At 49.0% G+C, this 16,941-nt stretch overlaps 1 protein-coding gene across 7 annotated transcripts in view; it reads left to right on the top strand.

Moving 5' to 3' along the window:
• The window catches only part of LOC139762321 (cell adhesion molecule 2-like), a 553,549-nt gene that overhangs the window by 518,765 nt on the left and 17,843 nt on the right, over window positions 1-16,941 (top strand). For all 7 annotated transcript variants that reach the window (XM_071686965.1, XM_071686968.1, XM_071686962.1 and 4 more), the window contains one exon: window positions 10,632-10,797. In XM_071686965.1, the coding sequence (XP_071543066.1) occupies window positions 10,632-10,797 (166 nt within the window). The remainder of the gene's footprint in view (window positions 1-10,631; window positions 10,798-16,941) is intronic.

Here is a 16,941-nt window from a genome sequence, read left to right as displayed (position 1 = left end):
GAGGGATCAGTTCATCGTGATCATGGGTGGGAGAGACGCTTCGGGGTGCTGACAGGTTGACATCGTTACAAGTCATTGCTGCACGGGGGAATATAAGGGGAGAATATATTGAAACAACAACATGTGTGGGAGAATTCAATGTACAGTGGCCAAAAAAGAAGAAGGGAGACTGCCGCTTTTGGACACAAAGTCATATGGTGAAGTGAGCGAGGCCCAGAAATGTTCCCTGTGGCAGCGAATGATGACTATTCCATACAATATTCATCCGCCCACAGTGACAGAACAAGAGGGGGAGTGTTGACAGTGTCTTCTCCAAGAGGGTGAAGAATCTGCTACAGTCAGGTGAACTATATCACTAAAGTGTTCAGAAGATTGGAATATATCCCAAGGGTTTCACATAAAGGTTAAGAAACAGTGCAAAATGATATGGGATGGACGCGTTGATCAAGTTCATATGGAGACGTAGAGAGACGTTTCTAAACAGTCCCCTGTTCGGTGCAGACCCAGAGAGCATCGACGGGTTTCTGCAGGGAGTGGATATAGGTGTTCCAGCGTCTCGGGTAAGAGGATCGGTGATGTGGCGCGGCTTAAGAGACGTGAGGTCAAGAATACGGCGAATGTCGTCTACTAAAGCCCAGTACAATGGTTGCCGTCGCTCATATTACGCCGTGACTGGACACATGCTTGCAGAAACTGACCACAGAACGCCAAGCTTTTTTAAGACATGGTAAGATTCCAAATACCCGTTGTATAACCCACGGAAGAATATGAACATTTGCCGGAATGGGAGGAAGCTGAGTTAGTTCATGGAATCAATAAGAGATTAAGATAAAGCCTAAGAGGCAGCACACATAAGTTTGGGAAGAAAAAAAAATACTAACAGCATAGAGAATTCCTCAGTTGGTTGAAGATAAAGGCGAAGGCTACTATACATGAGTGGACGAGCAGAGGTGAAGGGAGTGAGGCCATCGCGTCTATTCAGGCAAGTAGCAATCAACACATCAAGACCTCAAGCAAGGGATGATCCTCCAGAGGTCACATAAGCGTCTGTTTTCTCGTGTCATCATCATCATCTCTCTCTCTCTCTCTCTCTCTCTCTCTCTCTCTCTCTCTCTCTCTCTCTCTCTCTCTCTCCCCCGTGATGATGACTGTACCGATGCGTTAGAGCCACAAAGCACCGCACAGACTAATTGTTTCCATACCCACTCCGCCTGTACTCAGGTCCCAAAATCAGTTGCATGTGGGCGTGACTGGAAGTAGGCGCCGCGTGTGGGCCTGGCACGCTAAGAGACGGGCGGCCGAACACCTACGCGTCGTGCCGCCCCGACAACCGGTTCATTTCACACTTAGTTACCGCCACATACGCGCCACCGACGCCTAAATACGCACCACCGACCGTCTAAAATTCCCGCGAGCGATTTGAATTTCAAAATCGTGTTTATTTGGCGGCGGCCCGTACGGCGCCACTAACACTACACACCGCCCGCGAAGCCTGACGTGTGTGTGTGTGTGTGTGTGTGTGTGTGTGTGTCTTGAAATAACCATTACAGAAACCTTTACATCGTTGCCAGATTAGCATGATCAATATTTGTCGTAAGTTTTTGGATGAATAGATTAATAAATGAATAATATATATATATATATATATATATATATATATATATATATATATATATATATATATATATATATATATATAGATACACACACACTTGCTCGCCTTTATCCATTCGCGGCGACACTTCGCCCCACAGGAAACAACATTGCCATCCCCTTCGTCAGAAAGGTAGCGCCAGGAAACATACGAAGAAAAGTCACATCTGCTCACATCCATTCTCTAGCTGTCATGTGTAATGCACCGAAACCACAGCTCCCTATCCACATCCAGGCCCCAAAGACCTTTCCATAGTTTACCCCGGACGCTTCACGTGCCATGGTATAGTCCATCGTCGACCCAGGTAACCCATCGTTCCAGTTCACTATTCCGTGCACGCCTCTCACTCTCCTGCATGCTCAGGTCCCAAGCTCTCAAAATCTTTTTTTTACTACATCCTTCAACCTTCAATTTGGTCTTCTCGTTTTACTTGTTCCCTCCACATCTGACACACACACACACACACACACACACACACACACACACACACACACACACACACACACATTGAGCAACATTGGACAGGTAAACTATAAAAGGTCGTCAGGGTGAGGGAGGCAGTTGGATAGTTCAGGCACCAGAGGGCCAGGAGGCTGGGGGACAGAAGCTGACAGTCGCCACTCAAGCAGGATTTAAACGTCATGTAACAGACCTTAAACTTTGCCGGCCGTCTCCTGTGGCTGCGGAGCGCCCCGCGCAGGTGGAGGGAACGGCGCGCGAGAGGGCCCGTGGGATGGTGGAGCGAGGAGAACAGGGTGGATGGAAAGTGGTGTAGGGAGGATTAGTGAGGGAGAGAGTGTGTTGGAGGGAGATAAGAGAAAATTGGGTGGAGGGCGTGGTAGGTAGGTCGGAGAGAGGGGGAGGAAAGAAGAGTGTGAGGGAGAAAGGAGGAGTGGGATGGAGGTAAGAAGAGTGGAGTGGAGAAGAGAGGGATTCAAGATATGTGCGTTGGGTGGAGGAGAGAAGAGAGGGAATCAAGATATATGAGTGGGATTGAGCAGAGAAGAGAGGGAATCATGGTATATGAGTGGGATTGAGGAGAGAAGAGAGGGAATCAAGATAGAGGGACGGAGGGGAGAAGAGTAAGGATTGAAGATGTATATGAGTGGGATTTGAGGGGGAAGATGATTCGAAAGACCCATCATATAAACTTAAGATACGAAATTAATTGAAGCAAAAATTACCCTTAGATTAACACATAACCAAAACACTCTTAGAACTGAGCTACCGTGACGACATGTGTCACAACATCGTTAGACAGGGCTGGGCTAATTAGGGCTAATTATCGGTGTCCGGGAAGCTTCAGCTAATTTGTTCAATTAATCCAGTTAATGATTCAATTTTACTGGTAATTAGTCTTATGATAATATTAATCTGATGTGTGATTATAGGAGGATTTGATTATATCTATAATTCCTGAAAGTTGTGGATAATTGGTTTTAACCCGAAACTTTTGTTTTTTATAAGATGTTGATAATCCTTCCAGTGGTCGTCTGTGTTACATGTTAATCCGGTGTTAAAATAGATGTATTACATGTTACTTACCACAAAAAGAATTCTACAATTACTGAATTTATAACGGTAGAAATTTGATCATAGACGCTGTTACCCCTTGCTGTTCAGCAGACACCGTTACCGCTGAATATCAGTAGACACTGTTACCCCTGAAGGCCAACAGACACTGTTAACTCTTGGAGGTCAACAGACGCTGTTTCCCTCGCTGGTCAGCAGATGCTATTGCCCTTGGTCAACAGACACTGTTACCCCATGAAGATTAACTTTTAAAACTAAAAAGAGAAAGGTTGGCTGATATTTTTAACATTCATTATTTCAATTCTTTTGATGAATATGTAAATGCTAATTTGTAGTTGAATAAGTTATACAACAAATGCGGTGCAGAATTGCGAAATGTGATCAGGATTAGAACAAAGCTATAAACTGGGTTTGAAAAACAATCTGTTAAGCTGTGTGAGCTAGGATTAGGATTCGAACCAATCTACAAACCTTTCATATAGAATTTAGATTAGAACCAAAGCTGTAGCGAGTCGTGCGCTACGAGTTAAGATTAGAACAAACACTCATTGACTATAGGATAAGGAATAGGATGAGGCTATGATTGAGTAGGAGTAAGATAAAGCTATGAGGACTTATGAACACGGATAAGATACACCTTAATGTACACACTGAGATGGTGATTATGTACAATGAATGCCCCTGAGTATTGGTGGTATGTAACTGAAGCTGAAAGAAGTTGGGACCATGATTAGGAAATGAGTTAGTCATGTTCGAGGACGTAGCCATATGCTGATGATCCTGGAGACATGATTATGTTGTTAACGTAGATACTTACAGTTACCAGCAGCTTTTATCACGGGAATCTTGTATAATATACAGTTAAGAGTATTTTACGAAAGTAAGTTTAGCTCGATATGAAAGAGAGAGAAATCAATAGTATTTACTTTTTTTTCTCTTGGAAAACGAATGTATGTGTCATTTCAACGCCTTCACGAATCATCGTTTCCTTAACTACGTGTTTTAATTGTTTACCCAAAACGCTTTTTATGTTTTGCCCTCTCTGTAAATCCAGCCGTTCCTCAGATGAGAAAGTCAAGGGCCTGGCATTACTGATTTACAAAAGGTAATAAAGCATGATTATAATTAGCCTGGTAATTATGTAAGCCTGTATGAAGACGCTCACCTTCATCACTTTCACGTACGTAGTCACCCTCGCGGCTCCGTCGCCTAACTCACCGTCACATTCACGATAGCGTCGGCACTCTACGGTACCGTCACATACACGGCAGCGCCTACCCTCACACACACACACACACCGTCACACACGGCTGCGTCACGCTTATATAGCTTCGTCACACACATACACACACACACACACACAGCTCCATCGCGATACATAGGCCCGTCACGACAGATGGACGACCCCGAAAGGGTAATCCAGAAATCTATTGAGGGAGAAGGTGGTCGTCCTTGAAGGAGGATGGTCGGCCTTGAAGGAGGATGGTCGTCCTTGAAGGAGGATGGTCGGGCCTCCCCGTTAAAAGAGAAACAAGATACGAACCCACCCCCGCCGCCCCAAGCTAAAGCCTCACTCCTGGATTAACGAAGTTAATTATCCTCCTCCTCCTCCTCCTCTTCGTTTGTTGTGTGTCTAGTTTCCAACCTGGATTAGCAATTAGCTTTAATGAAAGTAACTTCGTTCTCTAGTTCTTGACGTAGGCACACCCACACACCCACACACACCCACACACACACACACACAGTATGTTGAAGGAATCCATACCTCATCCATCAGCTTAGGTTCTACTGCATACCGTAATTGGCTACATCTGTCAGCTGAAATTTCCTTGGAGGCCGTTTTAACGCCATCAAAGACCGCTTCTGTAAAGCCTTATGCCTTGCACTTAAGCTCACAGCACACTCATTGGAAAATAGGCAACCCGTCTGCCTCATATACGACGAGGGCACCTGAGGATCAAAGCCAGGATCCAGGAGTACCGGAGCGCGGGGCCTTGGAGGCTAACAAAAGCCATCTTTTCAAGGGGTAACTACATCGGAAGGCACTAGATGGCGGACAGTTTGTTATTGCCCGAGTCCCGGATCTCTCTCTCTCAAAACCTAGAACCTAGGCTTACCATTCGACGTTAATTCTCTCCATATGGAGATCATTTCACTCAGTTTGAAGGCTTTCCTACCAGCCAAACAAACATGCCGTCTCTATCAGTTCTCTCTCTCTCTCTCTCTCTCTCTCTCTCTCTCTCTCTCTCTCTCTCTCTCTCTCTCTCTCCCCCACACACACCTTAGTCGTCACAGATATCGCCATCTGTATTGCCTCAACGTACACGACATTGCCAGTCCTGTCTGTATGTCAGAGTTCTGACAGCACGACTGAAGGCCCCTGCCTCTCGCTTTGATCACCTCATTAGCCCCGTCACAAACAAGATTTCTTTGAGTTGTACAAAAGGCACCTCTTGCATAAGGTCTTTGAATCTAACACCGAAGTTCCTTTTTTTTTCTTTGTGCTAGATAACGGACCAGATGTTATACCAACTCCTTAGTTTTTGGCTTACACACAGACGAATTACTGAGGTGAAAATCATGGCCCCTAAAAGTCCCGGAAAAGTATGAGGTGACGGTGCTTTTCACACTAATGACCAGATGGGCCAGACGCAGTCACACTTGACGGTGTTGACACACTCGCGACTCCGTCAGCGTTGTGGCTGCGTCTCGTTCGCATCCTCGCACTAAACGATTACGCCAGCATCAAGGATGCGTCACATTCAGGACTCTGACACTCACGTCTGCTTTACTGGAAAAGGGTACGTCACACTCAAGACTGTGTCACACGCCCAGCTCTCTCACGTGGGCGTCACGCTCGCACCTCCGTCACGCACTACCCCGTCACACCTGCGCCTTCGTCGGGGAACCAATCGAGGGGAGAGAGCGGTATTAGTGATGTCTTATAGGCTGTAGATTTGGCCAATTGCAAATCTTTTAAGAAGTCAGTTGAAAGTTCTCGTAATTGGGGAGAATCATCATTCTCCATCGTGGCAAGCAACCTGAGCAGGTCCATTCATTTCACTCGTACTAGTGCCTTTTTGGATGGGTTCGAGTCTGCGCCCCTGTATGGCTGTGTCAAACGAGATATTGAACCCAAGTCTCGGGGTGGGAAAGACAGCGAGAGATCTTGGATTATGTTGGTGTTCACTTTTAAGGGAGATCCAGGGTTCACCTGGATCTCCCTTGCGGTTCTACCTTCATGCCTCTCTAGACTTCCTCCGCCCGACGCCCTCCCTCTGGCGGTCGTCATAGCCCAGCCGCCCTATCACCCAGCCCCTGTGCCCCGCCTGTGTCTCCCTCCCTCCTTCCCTCACTCCCTGCCGTGAGGGACGAAATGGCCATCACCGGGTGCGACTACACAGGTAATCAGGGAAGAGGGAGGCAGACGAACAACAAACGCCGGTGGCTTATCAGCTCGACTGCCACGTCTCCGATTAGGGCTGAGCTTGTAGCCCGGATCACTCCTCCTCCTCCTCCTCCTCCTCCCCTCCTGTGGCCACGTCCTCACGCCTTACCCTCTTGATTACCGAAGCTCTGATCGTCACTCCGGGGGCCACTGATGTCCCACTGACTGTCGACGCCCTGATTGGGTCAAACACTCCCTTGCTGTTATCAATTTTTTGGCCTATCCTCTGAGTGTCGGCGGCCTGATTGTGATGACGGCTCCCAAAGCCCTTGGCTCGGAGGGTGGGGGTGGTTGGGGAGGCGTCGGTGTGCGCCTCTGGATCCCTCCGTTGTCGCTGGTAATTGGGAGGGGAGAGGAGCGTTAGGGGGAGCCACGGGAGAGGGGGAAAAAACAACGGACTTGGGTGTTTTTCTGCGTGTGATGGTGGCTGACGATTGAGGGAGGTAATGGAAGGGGTAGAGGCATTGTCCGGGTGGGGGGCGGGAGGTGTGCTGTTGTGGAGGAGGGACAAAAAATGTGTTAACAGAGGATGAACATAGTCCAGCGCAGTGCTCAGTATGACGCATCTGCCTTAGTGTCACTCTTCCTTCCCCTCCGTTTCTTGCTGCTGTAAAAGAAAGAAAAAAGAACGTAGCATGTTGTCCGTGAGGCTCGGTAGCTCGGCGTCCGTGATTAATGAATAAAATATAAAGGAACAACATCGTGCAAAATAGCATGGTGCGCAGTGTTAACATGCTTCCCCCCTCCCGCACACCGTGGCATCCCCCTGAATTACTGGGTTAAATCCCCACCGGCGTTTTTTAAGAGGTACTAAATGACTCACGAGAAACACTTAAAAGTTGTTCCTTAACCACCTCTCCGCCGCCCCTCCTCCTCCAACACCCGTGTGGGAGGCTACATGTTTTTGTGGGTCTGTTTGCTGGTGTGTGGTGGATGACGAATGCTGTTGTTGCTGCCGCCGCTGCACGCTTTTTGTAGGCGAGTCATGATGACGCAAGCTGAAGCGGCAGGGCGTAAGGTTAAGGGTGGCCCTGGCAAGGTGTGGGCTAAGGGTGGCCCTCGGCAGTGTGTAGGATAAGGGTTGCCCTCGGCAAGATGTAGGGTCGAGAATGGCCTTGGCAGGGTGTGGTCTGAGTAGGGCCCTTGCAAGGTGTAAGGGGAAGTTATCCCTGGTGGAGTGTAGGGTGTCCCTGACAGGGTGCAGGATGGCTCTAGCACCGGACACCTTGCCACCACTAAGCTGTAAGTCACCGTCACCTGGCAGAGCGTAGTGTCGACCCTGCGTCATGTAGACGCTAATACATTACACCATCGGAAACTAATCTTCCAAAGCGTCCTTGAAAATATTCATCCAATAGATATTCTATTACGAATGTGCCAACAAAGTTCTCCTCACAGTAGTATGTACAGTGTACACACATGCATTGTGGACGGTAGATAAACAATCTCTTCGCTTCTTAAATCGCAGTGGTTCTGAGAGAGGCTAATAGGCTGAGCATATACAGATCGTGATCTTGATAACACTCGACACTGACGATAGATGTGGGCAAAAACTCTCGATTTACAGACGGCTTCCCCGAGAATAATGGAGAGGGGACTAGTGGCGGGTGGAGGAGACACGAGTGTCGGGTGGAGGAGACAGCAAACTGTTATGCTCCGTAAATAAGGAGTGATGTAGATTTGTTGGGGGATATAATGGGACGGTGTCATGGTATGTAGAGGGAGGGATGCCCGCCTTAGACGTCGGGTAGTATGAGTGAGGGAGGCAAGTCTATGTGTGGATGTAAGGAAGGGAGGGGGACGGTCACACATGGCTTTTAATACCTTGCTGTGGGTCGGGGGTGGTTCAGGCAGGATATGTCGGGGAATTGGGTGAAATAGACAAGTGTGCGTCACTGAGTATGGGAGTGAAGGGAAGGAATGAGGCTTTACTAGAGAAAGAGATAGATGGAAGGGAGTGGGTGTCTAGGAGGTGAGGGTAAAGTGAAGCTAAACGGTAGAAGTGGAAGAAAGGAAGTAAAAGGTGGTAACTCAACCAAGAGAGGAGGGTGAAGGTTGGGTATGAGTTGAGACCAGGGGATGAAGGATGGCTTCAAGGGAGGGCGGTCATGTTGGTGGGGTGGTGCACATTACGTGGGTCGCGTCACTAAGCACCGCCACACGCCGCCGGGGTAAGAGTTGCCCTGATGAATGCTGCCATCAGCCACCTTCAGGAGATGGACTGGCCTCCCGGAAACAGGGTGGCACCCGAGACACAACCCCTCCCTCCCTGCCATCCTCACTCCAGCCCATCTTTTACGACGAGAACAGGAACCTCTCCACCATCACTCCTCCCACCGGCATCCTCTTCACCAGCACTCCCTCCACCAACTCCTCTCAGGAGCAGTCTCCACCACCATCACCATCTTCCCCGCCAGCACCACAGCTCCCGTGGTCACAGCTAGTGCGGGATCACGTCCCAGATGGTTCCTTCGTCTTCTGCTGCTGCTGTGGTATCTTCTCTTTTGTGTGGTTCTGTGTTACTCTGGGCTTCACACAGCATCTCTCTTTCTCTTAACAGGTAGGTTTGTAATGTGTATATTTTCCACATCTTCACAAGTGACTCTCAGTACACCAATGTGTATATACTCTCCTTATTGCAAAGGTAGGTTTAGACAAAGGCGGCTGCATTCAGATGCAGTAGCTTCGGTCTGCATCAAAACTTTCCATAAAGGGCGCTGCCACCTAACCTACAGATTCCTTAGCTTCATCCCTGATCTCCATAGGTGACTCCAGTTCTCTGCTGTGATCCTTATTTTTCCCCCTAAGGAAACGACCTGACTTCCATGCCCCACCCCTAGCAGGTTGCTCCAGTTCCTCACATCTACGGAAGTTTCACAGATTCCTCCAGGTTCAAGAATGTCACTTCACTTGTTCCTTACGGAGCCGTCCGTCACCATAGGGAGCTCCCCAGGTTCCCACGTCTTCACAAAACGTTCTAGCTTTTCTTAGTTGTCCTCACGTTCAAACCATGAGTGCTCAAGGCATCAGCGGTCGCTTCAGAGAACTTCAAGACACTCAGATATCATCACGGGTTCTATCAGGCCACCAGGTATCTTCACAGTTACACTCTATAATCCCTTCTGGTCATCTGTCGTCGCCTGGGATCACCCAAAGTTCCCATATGTCATCCACTTGTTATCAGACATCTCGACACACCACAGTAGATTATCTTTGGGTCATCTCGGGCCAGTGGAGTTCTTCTAGACATTCTCCAGCAGATCATGTCGAGAGTTTGAGAATTCTTCGTAGGTCCGTCCACCAGGTCCCCATTTATTACCACTGGACACTTGGATCCCCCATGTTTCTTGTCACCGCAGTTCACACAGATCCCCATCGGGTTACTTCAGGTCTTAAGTGGCTTCTTTCAGATTCGCTGCCGATTGCTTTTATCTCCCTCTTTCTGACCACCCCAGCCTTCCTGCAGGTGGCCCACAGGTCACCCTACTTTCGCTTAGGATTACCCCAGGCCACTCCAGTACCTAGGGGTCAATTAAGGTCACTTTGTCTCCATCAAGTACCTCCTAGTTACCACAGGTCGCCAAAGGGATGCACTAGGTCCCCACGGGTCATCCTGCTAGTTAAACAGGTCCCCTCAGAGTTCTACTAATCATCCCAGGGTTCCGTAGGTCTTGACTATTCCCCCAGGGCCCCTTGTGTGATACGGCAGATAATTCAGAGTTCCCCACACACACACACACCCCCAGGGTGTTCTGATAGTCCCTCATGGTACTGTAGATTACTGAAGCCCCACTCCACTGATTTCCTTAGACCCTCCTTAAAATCAGCAGGCTTTTAAATGACCCCGAGTCCCAGCGGGTCCCGCAGGTGACCTCCACGTCAGCTGGCCTTTAAATGGCCTCTCCTTCCCCCCTCCCCTACACGAGTCATGTCGGGTGCCACAGGTGAGTGTCGACCGTGTTGCACCCAGGTAAACCCTGGTCCTTCTCCCGGCAGGTGATAGACTACGATGAGATGGGCGGGGTGGTGATCGTGACGCAGTCCGGCCAGAACACCGTCAGTCACCTCCTGGTGAAGAACGCCGAGCCCTCAGACTCCGGCAAGTACACCTGCCGACCCTCCAACGGCGAGGACGCCTCCGTCATGCTCCACGTCCTTAATGGTATGTAATGACCACTACTACAGTAATGCCTCCTGACACCTCACCTCATCTTGTATTACGTGTTACCTCCGTGTATTGCTCGTGTCACAGAATGGGATATCTCGGGCCAACGGTCATGTTACAAAGAGACATCTCTGGCTGTAACAGTCATGTCACAGAATGGGATATCTAAGGCTAACGGTCATGTTACAAAGAGACATCTCTGGCTGTAACAGTCATGTCACAGAATGGGATATCTAAGGCTAACGGTCATGTTACAAAGAGACATCTCTGGCTGTAACAGTCATGTCACAGAATGGGATATCTAAGGCTAACGGTCATGTTACAGAATGGGGACACTTATCGTTTTCACGTCACAGGTTCGTGGTATTACAGATTGGTTCGTAATGGCGTGCCCCTTTCAGACACAGGGCTTTTAAAAGGGCATATTTCGACTTACATTGACGTATTGCTGACTTTTGGGGAAGCACTCAGTATATGTTGTAGCTACGTGTGTGTGTGTGTGTGTGTGTGTGTGTGTGTGTGTGTGTGTCTGTGTGTCTGTGTGTGTGTGTGTGTGTGTAAGACTAGGAACGGCATTTTATACTCCCACACCAGAAGTGGTACCATCATACTTGCCTAAGTTTTCATCCTATATTGTGTGTTATATTCCCGGAGCGGACCAGTCATACAAGGGTGTTTCTCCCGTTCTATGCGGGTGTTCTGCAAACTCGTCCCACCTGATGTGTTTATGATGTCAAGCAGAGAAGTGATTGGGTTGTAAAAGCTGTGGTGACGACACGTGGAGATGGGAATCACTGCTGAGGGAGGGAGTGGTTTGATAGATGTTATGGCGTGTGGCGTCACGGGGAAGAGGAGTTCCTGGAGGAGTGGGAGGGCGTCATGCTACGGCCGAGTGTGTGTGTGTGTGTGTGTGTGTGTGCGTGTGGAGCATATGGTCGTAAGAATAGCGGAGACGCGTACCGTCCACACACACACACACACACACACACACACACACACACACACACACACACACACACCAGCCCGGGAGAGGTCCAGGAACCGTGAAAATAATGATAATGATCATAAAAAAAAGAGGCAAAGTGATTGTATTATCCTCCAGCCATGTTTTGACAGGAGGGGCAAGAAGGAGGACGTAATTATATTTACGAGGGTAAGGAGGACTAACTCACAGGTGGCGCCCAGCCTGGTTACAGCCCCGTAAATACTCATGGCCTTAAAGAGAGAGAGAGAGAGTCTCTCTCTCTCTCTCGCGGGGGGAGGGGGGGGGGGGATCGTCGTCGTGCACGCCGCTCCCGTCTTGTCTCAGCCGCCACGGGCAATCCACCGTGGCCGAGATGCTTATTTGGCCTGCCCTTGTCTCCGTGGGTGGATGTGACCTTCGGCTGCGGGAGATAACGGAACGCTTAACCACGAGGTGAGAGAGAGAGAGAGAGAGAGAGAGAGAGAGAGAGAGAGAGAGAGAGACTCTCATATCTTGTCAAAATGTTCAGCTTGTCAACATATTTCAGCAATGTGTTTCTTACGTAAGTGTCATGATTCGTCTTGATTTGAGGTGACGGTGTTTGGTGACAGCAGACAGTGCTGGGCGTCAACTGGCGACAGCAGACAGTGCTGAGATCATACTGGTGACAGCAGACAGTGCTGAGATCATACTGGTGACAGCAGACAGTGCTGAGATCATACTGGTGACAGCAGACAGTGCTGGGATCATACTGGTGACAGCAGACAGTGCTGAGATCATACTGGTGACAGCAGACAGTGCTGAGATCATACTGGTGACAGCAGATAGTGCTGAGATCATACTGGTGACAGCAGACAGTGCTGAGATCATACTGGTGACAGTAGACAGTGCTGAGATCATACTGGTGACAGCAGACAGTGCTGAGATCATACTGGTGACAGCAGACAGTGCTGAGATCATACTGGTGACAGTAGACAGTGCTGAGATCATACTGGTGACAGCAGACAGTGCTGAGATCATACTGGTGACAGTAGACAGTGCTGAAAGCAAACTGTTGTCAACAAAGAGTGCTCAGAGTATACTGGTGACAGCAGACAGTGCTGAGATCATACTGGTGAGAGTAGACAGTGCTGAAAGCAAACTGTTGTCAACAAAGAGTGCTCAGAGTATACTGGTGAGAGCAAACAGCGCTAGGAGTAAACTGGTGAGAGCAAACAGTACTCAGAGTGTAAGAGCAAACAGCTCTTGAAGTAAACTGGTGAGAGCAAACAACGTGAGAATAAACATTGATGACACAGGAGACAGTAATGCTGGCAATGAATTCTGCCCAGGTAGGGGCCCTCCATCCTGGGAATACTCTAACAGCAGAACCTTTCTATTGCCAACGGAAATGAACAGGAGCCTGCCAGGGATCAAATTGTAATTTCCTCCTCTTCTTTTTGATGATGATGGAAGTGTGGAAATAGATTACAGTGGACCTTCAGCGCTCGAACATAAGGTGGACGGAAATGTGTATATACAACGTCACAGTTGATCGTTGCACACGACTTGGCCACGACGGCATTAACGACAGTACGACCCTTTGAGCATGACGGTACGACGTCTTGAAGGCGACGGTACAACCCTTGAGCAACGACAGTACGACCATTTCAGCACGACGGTACGACCATTTCAGCACGACAGTACGACCGATTCAGCACGACGGTACGACTTCTTGAAGGCGACGGTACAACCCATGAGCAACGACAGCACGACGGTACGACTTCTTTGAACACGACGGTACAACCCTCGAACACTGACGGTACGACTTCGTGAGTACGACGGTACGAATCCCTCTGACCTGACGCACAAGGGTCAGTGTCTATAAGCCAGGCCATCACGCCCAAGGGGTCGTGCTCAAGGGTCGTTAAAAGTGTGACGTCGTGCCTGAGGGGCGGTTCATATCAAACCGCCGACCATCAACTCTCTCCCATCATAGGCCACCAGCATTTTAATCCACCCCCTTCCCCGACCCCACGTCTCCATTTCCCCATACCGGTTATCCCAGTTTGATTAATGGCCCAGCGGGGAGGGAGAGCGTGGGGTTCGCACATACGGTACAGATCGCCTCACAAAACAATCACCAGTGGACCGTCATTGACCCGTTGGATTAAGAACTACCTTATCATTGTTGTTATTTTTCCCTCGTTCGTCTTGGCGGTGTGTGGCAACTGACCGGAGGTTGGGTAGGGGGAGGAGGGGACTCTGCAGACTCCTCCTCCTCCTCCCCCCTTTCCTCCCCTCTTGCTCATTTCTTGCCAATATATCGTCAATTAGTTTTTTGATCCTTGGTTTCTTGGACGTCACGCCTTTTATATATTTTCCTCTTCATTTTGTGTGTGTGTGTGTGTGTGTGTGTGTGTGTGTTTTACACTCGTGTTATCCAGTCTCTTCATCTTGATTACAAGTACCGAGTCTTTAATCCTCCATACGTGTACACAACCACGTACCCCAGCCTAAGCCAGGTACCTATGTACCGACCAGCCACAAGGGGAGAGGATAAACAGCAGGGATTGGCTGTGGGCCGACTGCCGCGCCTCTGCATGATTCGAACACATAGCTCCTCTGGCCCCGGGCTGGCCCGTGGTGTTCACGGTCAGTAACTACTATACCAATGATGGCCATGGTGTACATATGTAGTACGTATGTCAACACTAATACTTCAACAGATGAGGCCCCACGAGTGTACAGCTCCCTCCCCGTGTAGTACAGGTCGGTTGATTACACACACACACACACACACACACACACACACACACACACACACACAAACACACATACTGGACACTAATCTCCCTTTGCGACCCAGTTTTCATTTGAACCATTCCCTGTCTCAACTGAGCTCTGGGAACTCTACTTACTCACAGAGTCCACTAAACTGACTCTCCCTGCCGGAACATGACTCAGCTCACCGACTTTGCCCGGCTCATTAGAGTGACTTTCGTCGCTGGGCTCACTGCTCTGCTCGCCAGGCTCATTTCGCTCACTTCTCTGATCTCACTGTCCCGACAGAAGGAGGGAATGATCCTCTACCTCACATTCTCTCTCTCTCTCTCTCTCTCTCTCTCTCTCTCTCTCTCTCTCTCTCTCTCTCTCCTGATCTCACGGGGTTACGGTCAGCTCACTTGGCCGACCGGCCAGGCTGTGGTCAGCTCCCTTCTCCCACTGACCTGGCTCAAGAGCCAAGCCCTTCCCCACACCCCCACCTCACCCCCCTACACTTCAGCCGAGCAAATCATGGTTCCAGGGCTCTCCACGTCGATTCGCCATTCAATTTCAAATCAGGAGATACGAAAGCAATTACCCGAGGGCGGAACAAGAGTGCACGGGTGGACGGACGAGCCGTCGACTTGATGGATTGAATGTTGATGGATGAAAAGATGTGAACACTTGTGTGTGGCCTCACTCTTTTTTGGGGGGGAGCGGGGTGAAATGTCTTGCCTGGTCTTAAGTCCTTGAGTACGACGGCAGATCACGACGTTACGACCCTTGAGTACGATGGTAGATGACGACGTTACGACCCTTGAGCACGACGGTAGATCACGACGTTACGACCCTTGAGTACGACGGTAGATCACGACGTTACGACCCTTGAGCACGACGGTAGAGCACGGCGTTACGACCCTTGAGCACGACGGTAGAGCACGGCGTTACGACCCTTGAGCACGACGGTAGAGCACGGCGTTACGACCCTAGAGTTAGACGGTGCTGCACGGCGTTGCGATCCTCGAGCACGACGGTATGCTATACCCATGAGCATGACCTACGACCATAGTGCACAACGGTACGACCCATGCCTTCCTCATTTGTGGACGTCACATTGATGTGTGCAGCTGTGATCGTCAGGATGTCCCTCAGGCTGAGGCTGTAAGGCGGTGGCGTCACACGAGTTGAGGAAGAAAGTATAAGTTGTAATGCAGGCTCGTCAGGGGTCGAGTAGCAACTAGTCCGAGACAGTGTTGTCTTGGCGGTACACAGAAATAATGGTTCAGTCGTTGTTGTCCGGATGGGATTAAGTCGTGGCCGCAAGTGGCGGGTGTGGAGGAAGGGAAAGCAGTTAGGGTGCGGTGGAATAGGTGGTGCGGTGTTTGAGGTGGAGAAGGTGGTGGATGGTGGAAGAGATGGGGCAGATGGTGGATAGAGGGGCTGGTAGTGGATGGTGGAAGAGGTAGGGCAGACGGTGGATAGAGGGGTTAGTGGAGTAGGTAGCGAATGGTGGAAGGACAGATAACGGGAGAGCTGACGGTCTATGATGAGGTTACGTGCTGGAGGACAGTAGCAGGGTAACTGAACTCACTGTTGTGCTGGTAGAAGAAACAGGATTGGAAGGCAACGCTCAACCCACCACTCCCTCGGGCACAAGAAACACCAAGAAAAACACAAAAAGCTAAGAAGAATCACTGTGTAGTATGGGAAAGGTTGACTTCCCCTGAAATCGTATAGGAAACTGTGAACGGGAAAAGTTCCCTATTCTGACTGTAGAGAGCTTCTACGAGGAGGAGGGATGAGGCCAAATATGAAACTAACAAAAAATGATTTCATTAGAAAATAATCCCCTTCTGAGACCGCCTCAAGTCTTGTTTCAGCGAAACGTTTGTGTCACCTTGATTCAAAAGATGTTGATGGTCCTCACACTGACATCATTTGAGAGTGTATTCCAAAGTTCTGCAACTATTAACCTGAAATTAAACGTAAACACACGTTGCCAATATACTTCCCAACTTCTGATTTCGTACCGTTATTTCTGGTCACTTGGTCTATAATTAATGTGAAGAACTTTTTGTATGTCGTCAAAAGAATTTGAGTATTTCGAACAATTCTGATGTGGGTCTCCTTGGAACCTCCGCTTTTTTTCTTTTCTTTTTTTCAGACAGTAATCGAAGGTGTTGAAGTCTTTCTTGACGAGGCTCTTTTCTGTAAAGTGATGAAAATAGTTCTGTTGCTATATGCTGAATTTATTCTAGTTTTTCTTTGTCCTTTGGTGGAGTCTGGTTACCAAAACAGAACATGGGAGTGTCTGACCTGGGCCTTGTATAGAGTAAGTATTGTATCATTCAGTTTATAGTTACCATATCTAGATATATAACCGAGCGTCCTCTGAGCTGCATTATGATGCAGATAATCTTTCGTACTTCAGG

Source organism: Panulirus ornatus, chromosome 43 (genome assembly GCF_036320965.1).
Source record: "Panulirus ornatus isolate Po-2019 chromosome 43, ASM3632096v1, whole genome shotgun sequence".
NCBI classification, from domain to species: domain Eukaryota; kingdom Metazoa; phylum Arthropoda; class Malacostraca; order Decapoda; family Palinuridae; genus Panulirus; species Panulirus ornatus.
Note: the sequence above shows the minus strand (reverse complement) of the source record. Positions and strands in the feature narration are given on the sequence as shown.